This window comes from Peromyscus eremicus, chromosome 8b (assembly GCF_949786415.1).
Source record: "Peromyscus eremicus chromosome 8b, PerEre_H2_v1, whole genome shotgun sequence".
NCBI lineage: Eukaryota > Metazoa > Chordata > Mammalia > Rodentia > Cricetidae > Peromyscus > Peromyscus eremicus.
Window position 1 is genome coordinate 51,543,348 of NC_081424.1, and position 13,076 is coordinate 51,556,423.

The 13,076-nt window shown below is 41.9% G+C and overlaps 1 protein-coding gene across 1 annotated transcript in view; it reads right to left on the reverse strand.

The window, feature by feature from the left end:
* Nox3 (NADPH oxidase 3) overlaps positions 1-13,076 on the reverse strand; it is a 62,618-nt gene that overhangs the window by 35,107 nt on the left and 14,435 nt on the right. The window contains exons 7-8 of the mRNA XM_059272396.1: positions 7,723-7,852; positions 1,954-2,046 (exon numbers count right to left, since the gene is read on the reverse strand). Coding sequence (XP_059128379.1) covers positions 1,954-2,046; positions 7,723-7,852 — 223 coding nt within the window. The remainder of the gene's footprint in view (positions 1-1,953; positions 2,047-7,722; positions 7,853-13,076) is intronic.

Genomic DNA, 13,076 nt, shown 5'->3' on the forward strand with positions numbered 1-13,076 from the left:
TTCTCAATCTCTTGAGAATTAACCCTGAAATTTTCTTCACGGTGAAGGAAAAAATACCAGCCTTCCACTTCTCCCCAGAATGTTTTATTTGTTGTGTTTTTACGAAGTACTGTCTGGGTTCTAAGTTTTGGATAGAGGGAAGCCCTGTAAAGCTTCTACAAGGATTTTATGCTAATGGCTCATCTGAGGACAGAAGCAGTTGCCCTCTGTAGATATCCATTGTTTTATGAAAACTCTCTGCATACCTCCACATCTTTTATAGTAAACACATACAAGAACACAATCCAGTATGTGAATACTGGGATGACACTTTTTCATGTGAGGAGCCCCCCTCACAGCATTTTAATCTTTAGTTCTGGGCTTCTGCTCTCCCTTCTGACATTGCCTCAGATGGAGCTACAAAATGGTCTTCCCAGTGACAGGTGTAGTTTCCCATACATGTTCCAGTCTGGGTTGACATCCCGTGGTAATAAGCTGAACTCAGCAAGATAGAAACACATGAGAGCATTCCCTTGTTCATCTTCTTTCAATGAGACAGTGAAGGGTTGTAGTGTTCTGTTAAAATTGTACTAGCTAACACTTGGGAGTGGGTAGATGTCCTGTGTAGCTAGAGTTTTCCTGCCTGGCCCACAGTTAGGATAAATCTCTCTCACCTGCCAGTCCCACAGCCACTCAGACCAAGTAAACACAGAGACTTATATTGCTTACAAACTGTATGGCCGTGGCAGGCTTCTTGCTAACTGTTCTTACAGCTTAAATTAATCCATTTCTATAAATCTATACCTTGCTACGTGGCTCGTGGCTTACTGGCATCTTCACATGCTGTTTGTCGTGGCGGCAGCTGGCAGTGACTCCCTTTCCCTTCCTGTTCCCTTAATTCTCCTCTCTGTTAGTCCCACCTATACTTCCTGCCTGGCCACTGGCCAATCAGTGTTTTATTTATTGACTAATCAGAGCAATTTGACATACAGACCATCCCACAGCAGTCCTGGCTGGTTTTGTGTGTCGACTTGACACAAGCTAGAGTTATCAGAGAGGAAGGAGCCTCAGTTGAGGAAATACCTCTATGACATCCAGCTGTAAGGCATTTTCTCAACTAGTGATGAATGGGAGAGGGCCCAGCCCATGGTGGGTGATGCCATCCATGGTCAGGTGGTCCTGGGTTTTATAAGAAAGCAGGCTGAGAAAGCCATGGAGGACAAGCTAGTAACAGCACTCCTTCATGGCCTCTGCATCAGCTTTTTGGTCATGGTGTTTCCTCACAGCAATAGCAACCCCAACTAGGACAGTAGAGTACTTTGTACTTCTGTCAACCTGGGGGTAATGCTTTTTCTGCCTGTCTGTTCCTATATTCCTCCAGCATGAAGCAAAAATTAAAGAGCCATAAGGATGAACAGCAAGACAGGAAAGTCCCACCATGGTGCACACCACTAAACAGGGTAGAACACCATGTATGTCCACCCTCTCCATCTTAAACTTATAGCACCCTTCATATCCTGAACCTGTGGCTTCATCTCAAGCCTGTGCTCAGTACTTTTAGGTAAGACTGTGAATACTTGAAGCTGTGTGAGTGTGAGTGATACTGGTGTGCTTGCAAATTTTCACCTTGATATAGTATCTGAAGTTACTATGGTCAGTGTAAAGCATTCTTAGTCGTTTCCTTGTCTTTTCCTCACTAGAGAGAAACCGTAATAAAGAGAAATATAGCTAACTCCAGTGCCATGCCATAAGCTTTGATCAGAATTGTGTGTGCCAGCATGGAGCCTTGATCTCTGTCTCCAGTAAAATTGGTTGCACTGAAAGATGCTCCGATATAAGCAATTATTAGAACAGAAGATGAGCCTCTAAATTACAAGCCGTTCTGCAATAAAAATGGCAAATTAAAAACTTGGGCTAATAAAAAATTTTCATCTACACTCAGGCTTTTATTCAGACATAAAGCTACAAGCATACCTTGGTAATGACAACTTCTTGTTGAAATCTCCAGGACCTAATTATTCTTTCACATGCGTACAAGACCACAGGGCCAAAAGCCCATTTCCAGGCCTGGAGAGAGGAGGAGAGAGATGAAAATCCAAAAATTTCTAATTTGCACCGTATCAATTTATACTATGATAACTATAAGGGACTAAGATACTTCCCTTAAGACTGGTGCAGCTATCAACAACCAAGATGTCTCTGTGTACTAAATACGATAACATTTAATTATTCCTTAAAGTCTACAATCTTATTTAGGAGATTTAATTCTCCTTTATGGGTTTTTATGCTTACTTGATCAATGATGCCTTTATGTAATTAGAAATAATTGAATTTTCAAAGAAATAAGAAAGGCAGATTGGTGTTTATGTTATGTATGATAGGGTTGTAAATGCTCCCAAACTGAGCCAAAGTCAAAGGCTTACAAAAGAGCATTTTCTTTTCAGCCAACGTAAGGAGTTTCAAATAGTAGTGTTGGGAGCCAATAGTGCCTCACAACTAGGTGATCTGTCTGAATACAGACACCCACTGTCTCCCTGCCCCCCATACACACAATGTTATCTGGAATGAAAAAAAAAATCAAGCTAGCTTCTTGAACACCTCGACTCTCAGAGGATCAGAACGAAGGCATGAACAATTGTCTGGAGAGCTATCATAATGAAAATTTTCATGCTTAAAAAATTACTGTTACTAAGATATTACTTATTATGTTATTTTTTGAGTATAATCTTCATTATAGGTGACCCACTGTTTGGCAGCCTCTTCTTATCTCAGGTGCTGTGTATAACGTAAGGGTTGTTTCTCCCATAGATGGGAAGGAATGAGAACTTACAATTTTTGTGGTTCAGTGTTAAACAAACCTTACATTGTGTGTGTCTGTAGCTGGAGTTGTCCTGCCTGGCCCACAGTCAGGATAAATCTCTCTCACCTGCCAGTCCCACAGCCGCTCAGACCCAACCAAGTAAACACAGAGACTTATATTGGTTACAAACTATATGGCCGTGGCAGGCTTCTTGCTAACTGTTCTTACAGCTTAAATTAATCCATTTCCATTAATCTATACCTTGCCACATGGCTCGTGGCTTACCGGCATCTTCACATGCTGTTTGTTATCGTGGCAGCTGGCAGTGTCTCTCTGACTCAGCCTTCCACTTCCCAGCTTTATTTTCCTCCTTGTCCCGCCTACACTTCCTGCCTAGCCAATGGCCAATCAGTGTTTTATTTATTGACTAATTAGCAACACATTTGCCATACAGAACATCCCACAGCACTCCCCCTTAATGTGTCAGGTACTGACATATGATATAGCCTCTTCATTTCATAGAAGAGGAAACGGAGGCTCAATCTGATCAAGCTACTCCTTCGACATGATAAGGTATCTGGTGAGGTTATGGGTGTGGGTGGACCCAGCACACAGGTTCTGTTTTTACGGAGTCTCAGCTGCCTTCCTTGAGTACTAACTATACTGCAGAAATGGAGTCCCATTACTTCCTGACTAGCACCAGAATAGATCCCGAAGCTTGCTTTATTAAACAGCAGCGATTCCTGAGCTTATTGAATTTTAGATGTCAAGGGTTTTTTTTTTTTTTTTTTTTTTCTGAAATCTTGCCTTAATCTTATAGAAAAAACAAAACATAAACGAACTCTGATTTTTCTGGGAATGGGTTTGAGTTGCCGACGGAAGCTTGGCTGAATATCAGAGAGCCTCATTGGACCTCAAGGCTTGGAAAATGTTCTTGAATTTCCTTCTCGCCATTCTGAATCTACCATGATCTAAGTTCTTCAATAAGATCTTGGGAGCAGGGAAGGCACACCCTTCTTTTGAGTTGGTGTGTCCTTTAAACGCGTACTACTCATTATGTCCTTACTGGCTCCATCTCCAAGACCATAGCTTTTCGATATAATTTTTATTTCTTTTAAATTACCTTTCTTATTTTTAGTCCTTCCCTCTCTCCCTCCCTCCCTCCCTCCCTCCCTTCCTTCCTTTTTTTTTTCCTGTTAGTCCTGGCTTTGTTTGCATGGTACTTGTCCTCACCTATCAGCCCGTCTGCTTCTTTCCTGGGGGCCTCTTGCTTGCTTGATAAACACAAGGATTTATTCAGGCAACACCAATCAATTTGACCCACTTTTTCTGCCTGAGTGGGATTCAGCAACGTGTTCAGAATAGAGGGAGGGTAAACCCTTTTGTCCGCTTGTGCTATGGCGAGGCAGTGAAGTTGACCAGAGGAGGAACACAGAGGAAGTGGAGGAAGGATGGAGATGGAGCTGGACCAAGTCAGTGAAGCCGTGACTTCCTCATGCTTGAATAGGCCAGAAAGTATTTTAAGCTGTGGTTTGGATATTTAGAGATATGACAGCAACAATTCTTTCTACACGAGAGAAAGATTTGCAAAGACATTCATGTAGTCTTTGTGTATTTTCACAAATAATCGTCCATAGCCATTTGAAAACACTCATTTTAGACATCACAAAGTTCATTTTGGTGGTGTCAAATCAGCCATGGCCTCTGATTTTTCCACATTGATGAAATGGAATGAGTTATTTTTCTTTCCATGGTTAGTCAGGAAGGAGAATGTAAGCCATTAATCCTTGGCTCTAGCTCTATGCTACTATATAAATTGTTCCAGGAGAAGATAGGGAAGCTTATTTATACTGTGATACTCCCAGAGTCCCTTAGAAGTTCAGGAGTGAGGTGAGATACAACCAGTGATATTAGGAAAGTGCTCCAGCTGTGGGAATCAGCATAGATGGAGAGATCATGCTCCTGTCTTTTATCCTGTATTTTCAGATACTTCATGAAGTGTGTGTGTGTGTGTGTGTGTGTGTGTGTGTGTGTGTGTGTGCCTGCGTGTATGCCTGCCTGCCTGCCTGCCAACATCAACTTTGGGTATTGTTCCTCAGGAGCCTTCCACATTGTTTTTTGGAATAGGATCCCTCACTGAGACCGGAGGTTCACTGATTAGGCTGAGGTGATTGATTGGCCAGTGAGCCCCAAGGCGCTGCCTCTCTCCACCTGTCAGTGTTCAGATTACAAGCACACTCTGCTATACCAGGTTTTTGAGTAGGTGCTGGGGACCGAACTTAAGTCCTCCCACCCGCATGCAAAGCTCTTTACTGGCTGAGCCGTCTCCCCAGCTCACAGCTTGGGCTTTTGTATATTTGAATTTTGCATTTTTCAAACTGGAAAATGATTGGAGAACATTCTTATTTAAGTTCCTGCCAAGCTCTTGAATGTTTTGGGTTTATTCACAGAGATAAAAATGATGCTGGGAACACGGAAAGGAAGTCTTGGAAGAAGGTCAGAGATTCGGAAGGAATGTCATAGGATGTGGGGAAGAAATGCCACAGGCTGCCACAAAGTCAGGAGGTTTTTTTTTTTTTCATGGTGTGGCTTTGCTTGGAATGAATGGCCTTTGTACCAGAGGCAATGCTTTGGAACACCCTCAACCTCACCGTCTCCATCTCTTAAAGGCTCTGAAATGTTTAGTGTGTCAGCTTCTTTAGTACTGAAAACCTGGATGAATTCTTAGCTTTCCTGTTTCCTACTCCAAAACGGTTCAGAAAAATCACAATACAGTGAGTGCATTATAACAGAATTGAAAACAAGTTGATTTAACAGCACCAACAGTGAAACTTGATACCTCCGTTTTCATTCCTACCAGAAGATAAGGGCAGGCTGGCTTTGCTTTTATTTTATGTGTGTGGTTATGGATAAACTATTTTTATAGACAACAACCTCTCCTTGGGTAAGACTCTTATGCCCAAGTCCTGTGTTTGTCTACTAATGTGCAAGCAGGGTGACATACCACTTGATGGACGTTTACTGATTGACTCTACCCAGGTCCAAACTTTCCCTCTTACCATTTACATTATTCCTAGAAAGTGAAAAGAGCAGAGCCGTATGATTACGATCTGCAGGAAAAGTGAACCAATTTGTTGATTAAGGAGGACCAAGCTAGACTGAATGCATGAGCAATACTCAAATCTACAGGCTTGTATGCCTGTGAGCTAGGGGAGAAAAGAGGGCAGGGGATGTCTTTGGACAGTTTATACAAGGTGATGGACAAAAGGTTCTCTGATTCAACATTGCATCACTGATGAATATTCTACAGACAAAATCTTCATAAAAATGCCCCAGGAAAGAGAGGCAAAGAGGACTGAATTGAGTCTTGTTAAGCAGTATTAGGTGCGGTGCAGTGAAGCACAGGACCCCTCAGTGTCCTTGGAATGCCTTTCTGGTTCAGCGTCTATAAGACATCAGAGGGAATATTGTACAGCCCAGCCAAGCGGTAATTGCACAGCCCACACACGCTTTGGATCAGGATCCATTAAAAATAATGGGAAAGAGTGACACTGTGAGTTTGGGTGTGCAAAGAGGTGTAACGGGGGAGTTAGCCAGAGATGGGAAGGTCCCCCTCTTAGTCATAATTAATGCCAACATATGCTGCTGGAAGCAGGCCCTGGTCTGTATTCATGAGGTGTGGGAGAGTATTGATTTTTTTTTTAATGGAGATGCTGTGGCTGAAAATTTTAGAGAGGTATTCATGTTCTTCATTAATATGCAGGCCAGGTAGTGACTACCGAGAGTTGAGTTTAAGACAGAGACAAGCTATACCAGCCATTAAAGGAACCACAGTCTAATGGGCACGTCTCTCAGTTTTAAACATTTCTCCAAGCAGTTTCACCCTTAAAATATGACAGTGAATTTACTGTATTCGAGAACTTTTAAAAAATGATTATTGATGTTCTTCAGATGGCATTATTTAATTTCCCAAATCCTCAAAATTTATATGCTATTATATTCTATTATCCCATTTTAAATGATACACATTTTTGGTGCTTGCTGCTTCCTCATTTTCATTTTCCAATTTTGTTTGTTTTGAGACAAGGTCTCTTATCTTCCAAGATGGTTAGGCTTTTGGGGGGCCTCCTCTGTAGCTGATGATTCTCCTGCTCCTATGCTCTGAGTGCTGAGGTTACAGACATGTGCTTCCCTGCCTGCTGGGGTGCTGGGGTTTAAACTCGGGGCTTGGTGTGCACTAGGCAAGCACTCTACCAACTACAGCCTCCGCTTCCTCCTCCTCCTTTTAATGTAGGTACTTCATGTACTTCCTGCCACATGTCAATCATCCAGTTAAACCAAAGGTTTGTACTTTCCTAATATGTCAGAGACCCAACAGGAGTATTGTTCCTGTTCACTGATGTTACTGACTGCAATGCCTGCTGCACACCCAGAAAACATCGCTTTCAAAAATCACTACATTAATACTCAAATTAATTAAATCTATTCTTGGCTAACATTGAGTTTCATTAGAACAAAAGTAAGTGGACACCCCTAATTCTTTGGATTGCAAAAAGTTGTAGAAAGAAAGAAGGTAAGCTTATGAAGAGGTTTGGTCCTCTCAGTTACTCAGGAGACAGGCGGAGGGCTAGTGAGGGGGCAGAGGGTGGTGAGCCATCAGGCTAGCTCCCTCGGAGCTATTACTCTGCTGTTATGAAGTCCTGCAATATCAGACATCCATATTTAAGCCCAAGTAGCACACATTTCAAAGCCGAATAAAGTGCTTTTGGCAGTAAATCTCTTTTAAAATTATCCATAACTCGATTTCTCCATTAGCCCACTTAATAAAAAGTTGGCTTCATCTAGTGGTGACATGGGCGGTTCTTTTTTCAAGTCTATAAAAGCTCTCGTTATTTTAACTGTGGGGACAGTTATTTTTAAAAAGCTCCTGGGTTCACTCTTACCGAAGGTTCTTTGCCAGAAAATTGAGGTGCCGGGCACAAAGCAGCTGCCTCCCATTCGGCATAGCGCTCTCTGCAGAAGGTGACATTGTGGAGCCGGAGACTCTCTGGAGTTTGGCCTCGAACAATCCGGCTTAGAAAAACACACACATACACCACACCAAAACAAAAAGCACAAGAAAATGTCAAGCTGATTTTGTGCGGTGTCTTTACATAGATTTATACTCTACAGTGGCTTCCAGAAAAACACTCCTATCTCTTGAAACTTGGGCCGCCACTCACTTCCCTCGGCATCTTTAAAAATAGGCATTTAAAAAGCTTTGGGTAACTTTGAAGATCCCAGAAAAGAGGTGCCCCTCTGTGGTCTCCTGTGTCACATTGAAAGTGTCTATATTAGAGAATTCATAATGAAGGAAATTGTTTGAACACATCCTTTTGTAGACTGTTGAATTTAATTAGGTTTCATCTTGCTCTGATTGCTGATTTGGGCTAATTGGCTAACTTTGTACGATTGGTTCCTTTTGCAGATTGATTTAACTTCTACCCTTCTTAGCTTGTTTCTGAGCGCTTAGAAGTTTCAAGTGAATAAGTCAAAAGAAGTGCCCAGAATAATGGTATTTTTCCCCCCAGTGACCACTAGTGGGCTTAGCATTTGACAAGGTCAAAACAGGTCACTTTGAAAGGTGTCTTTGAGGCTGTATTGATACATTTAAAAGTAGAAAGAGAGTCCTGAATGAATGGAGCACTGGATAAAGAGTCCTGTAATCCTACTGTATTGCATTTGTTACAGATGCATGACTAACTGACCTTTGCAAATTGCTTTGGCATCAACTCGCAGGATGATTTTACATCCCTGAGGCAATAGAATCTGGGAGCTGCTCAATTCCTGGGTGCTTTATGAAGAAGATGCATTGGTTTATTTTGAGAAACTAGCTTCTCATAGACCGAGAAACATCAGCATCTCAGAGACACATATCCTGGCTGTGGAGTAGTAGTCTCCTTTAGTATTACAGGACATGGTGTGTGTGTGTGTGTGTGTGTGTGTGTGTGTGTGTGTGTGTGTGTGTAGGTGGGAGGTAGGGAAGCAACAATGATGCTCTTGGGAATAGTGTGATGTCAGTTGGAAATGACACGTTAGCCTCTGACTCTGTTCCTTGTAAGTCACTCAAACTTGATAATACTCTTTTGAGTTGGGTGAGCAAGACTATTTGTGAATCCCCAGGGCACAAATGATGGTCAGCGAAGGTGGTGAATGATAAATGGGAGGCATACTGTAGACACCTTGCATTTCGGTACTTTCATCCTTAGATGTTAGGCAACCATCCCCAGGCTTTCTACAGGAGGTTCTAGATCATTCCGTATGCACGTTATTTAAAAAAAAAAAAGTTTTAAAATTTCTCTGTTTATACCATTGCATAATAGGTAGATTAGTGAGCTTTAATGCCTTCCAGCAATCCTACATCTACTTGGCATTTTGTATAGAATTTGCAAATCACTTTTGATGTAAACAGGAGCTGCAGAATATGTCAAGATGAGATTAAATAAGGTCCTTATCCCCAAATGAGCCTTTCAGCAAGGTTGCGATAACTCCAACATCCTCCTATGAGATACTGTTTGTGCACAAAAACATCTTCAGCAAGTTACTGACCATTGGGATCCACTTGTGTTCTCATAGAAGGGGTGTGGGTGCAGGGGATATGGGTTTAGAGGGTTACAGAAAGATTTTCCATGTTAAAAGGAGGATCACACTGAAATTTCTTTTTTTTAAATAAATTTTTTATTAAGAGATTTTCTATTCATTTTACATACCAACCACAGATTCCCCTGTTCTCTCTCCTCCCACCCTCCAACCTCCCCTCCAACCCACCCCCCATTCCCACCTCCTTCAAGGCAAGGTCTCCTATGGGGAGTCAGCAGAGCCTGGTACATTCAGTTGAGGCAGGTCCAAGCCCCTCCTTCCTGCACCAAGGCTGCAGGAAGTGTCTCATCATAGGCACTAGTTTCCAAACCATGACTGGAAAAAGTACAGAGACAACTAGCCAAACTAGTGGAAATGCATGAACTGTGGACCAATAGCTGAGGACCCCCTGCCCCATGGTACTGGACTAGGCCCTCTGGATAATCGAGACAGTTGTTTAGCTTGAACGGTATAGGGGGGCCCCAGGCAGTGGGATCGGGACCTGTCCCTAGTGCATGAGCCAGCTTTTTGGAACACACTGAGATTTCTAAGTCGACTTGCAAACACCAGTAGGCTTCCTACATACTAACAGCAAACAAGCTGAAAAAGAGACTATGAAAGTATTCCTACTCACAGAAGCCTCAAAGATGTCTAGAATTAAACTTTCAAAGTGGTGAAAGACCTCTATAGTGAAAAAATTACATCTCTAAAGAAAGAAATGGAAGAAAATACTAGAAAGTAGAAAGACTGCTTATACTCATGGATTGATAGAATTAATGTTGTGAAAAGCAACCATTTTCACATTACAGATGCAGTACAACCCTAATCAGAATTCCCATGACATTATTCACAGAAATAGGAAAAAAAATCCTAACATTAATATAGCACCACAAAAGACCCCAGCTAGTTAAAGCAACCCTGAGAAAAAAGAACAATGCTGAGGGGATTACCATATCTTATTTTAAGGTATATGAAGAAACATAGTTATAGAAGAAGCATGGTACTGGAACAAATACAGACCTGTAGATCCATGACCCAAACTAGAAGACTCAAACATAACTACACATCATCTTGCACTTGACAAAGATGCCCAAAATGCACACTGGAGGAAAGACAGCATCTTCCACAATGGATGCTGGGAGAACGGGGTGTCTACATGCAGAAGAATGAAATTAGACCCGTATGTATTACTCTGCAAAATATCAACTTCAAATGGATCAAAGACTTGAGTACGAAACCTGAAAACACTGATACTGTTAGAAGAAAACAGACAGAATCCTACAAGACATATGTGTAGGAAAGGACTTTCTGAATAGGTCTTCTTTCACTCAAGAATTAAGGCCAACTGTTGACAAATGTGACTTCAAAAAACTAAAAATCTCTGTACAGTGAAGGAAACAATTAAGTGAGAAGGACGCTCCAGAGCAGGAGCAAATGTTTGCTATCTGTCCATCTGATAGGGGATTAATGTCCACAATATACAAGGAATTCAGAAACCAGGGTTAAAACAAACAACCCAATTAAAACATGGGCTATGGATCTAAACAGAGAGATCTCAAAAGAAGAAATTAAAAACAGATAAGAAATACCTCAGTCAAATTTTTGGGGTCATTTATGTATACTATCATGTCATCTTCAAATAGTGAAAGCTTGACTTCTTCCCTTCCAATTTGTATCCCTTTGATCTCCTTATGTTGTCTTATTGCTCTGGCTAGAACTTCAAGTACTATATTGAATAAGTATGGGGAGCGGACAGCCTTGTCTTGTTCCTGATTTTAGTGGAATCGCTTTGAGTTTCTCTCCACTTACTTTGATGTTGGCTGTTGGCTTGCTGTAAATTGCCTTTATTATGTTTAGGTATGTTCCCTGTATTCCTGATCTCCCCAAGACCTTTTGTCAAAGGCCTTTTCCACATCTAGTGAGATGATCATGTGTTTTTTTTTTCTTTCAGTTTGTTTATATGGTGTATTACATTGACAGACTTTCATTTGTTGAATCACCCTTGCATCTCTGGGATGAAGCCTACTTGATCATAGTGGATAACTGTTTTGATGTGTTCTTGGAGTCTGTTTGCCAATATTTTATTGAGTATTTTTGCATCAATGTTCATGAGGGAGATTGGTCTGTAGTTCTCTTTCTTTGTTGCATCTTTGTTTGGCTTGGGAATCAGAGTAATTGTAGCCTCATAGAAGGAGTTTGGTAATGTTCCTTCTGTTTCTATTGTGTGGAACAATTTAAAGAGTATTGGTATTAACTCTTCTTTGAAGATCTGGTAGAATTCTGTGCTGAAACCATCTGGTCCTGGGCTTTTTTTTGGTTGGGAGACTTTTAATGACTGTTTCTATTTCCTTAGGGGTTATTGGTCTATTTAAATAGTTTATCTGGTCTTGATTTAACTTAGGTATGTGGTACCTATCCAGAAAATTATCCATTTCTTTTATATTTTCCAGTTTGGATACTCTTTCTCTGCCTTTTGGTTAGTTTGGATAATGGCTTGATGCCCTTCAACTGAAGAATGGATGAATAAAATGTGGTACATATACACAATGGAATACTACTCAGCAGAGAAAAACAATGACATCATGAAGTTTGCAGGCAAATGGATGGAACTAGAAAATATCCTGAGTGAGGTAACCCAGACTCAGAAAGATAAACATGGTATGTACTCACTCATAAGTGGATACTAGATGTAAAGCAAAGGATAACCAGACTGCAACTCACAATTCCAGGGAGGCTTCCCAGTAAAGAAGACCCTAAGAAAGACACAGGGATCGCCCAGCAACAGAGAAATGGATGAGATCTACATGAGCAAACTGGGGGTGAGGGGGGGTAATGGAGGGCAAGGATCGGGGAAAGAGAGCTTAGGGGAGTGGGAGGTCCCAGCTGGATCAGGAACAAAGTGGGAGAACAAGGAAAGAGATACCATGATAAATGAAGACCCCATGGGAATAGGAAGGGGCAGAGTGCTAGAGAGGTTCCCAGAAATCCACAAAGATACCCCCACTGTAGACTACTGGCAATGGTCGAGAGAGTGCCTGAACTGACCTACTCTGGTGATCGGATGGCTGAACACCCTAACTGTCATGATAGAACTCTTATCCAATGACTGGTGGAAGCAGATGCAGAGATCAATGGCCAAACCCCACGTGGAGCTCCAGGAGTCCAATCAGCGAGAGAGAGGAGGGATTGTATGAGCAAGAGATATTGAGACAATGATTGGAAAAAGCACAGGGACAAATAGCCAAACTAGCAGAAACACATGAACTGTGAACCAATAGCTGAGGAGACCCCATGGAACTGGACCAGGCCCTCTGGATAAGTGAGACAGTTGATTAGCTTGAACTGTTTAGGAGGCCCCCAGGCAGTGGGACCAGGACCTGTCTTTGGTGCATGAGCTGGCTTTTTGGAACCTGGGGCCTATGCTGGGACACTTTGCTCAGCCTTGGTGCAGGGAGGAGGGGACTGGACCTGCCTCAACTGAATCTACCAGGCTGGGCTGACTCCCCCATGGGAGACCTTGCCTTGGAGGAGGTGGGAATGGGGGGTGGACTGGGGGGGAAGGATGGAGGTAGGAGTAGAGAGGACAGGGGAATCTGTGGCTAATATGTAAAATTAAATTAATTATAAAATAAAAATATTTATAAAAAAAGAAATATCTCCAAGTGTTTAGCATCCTTAG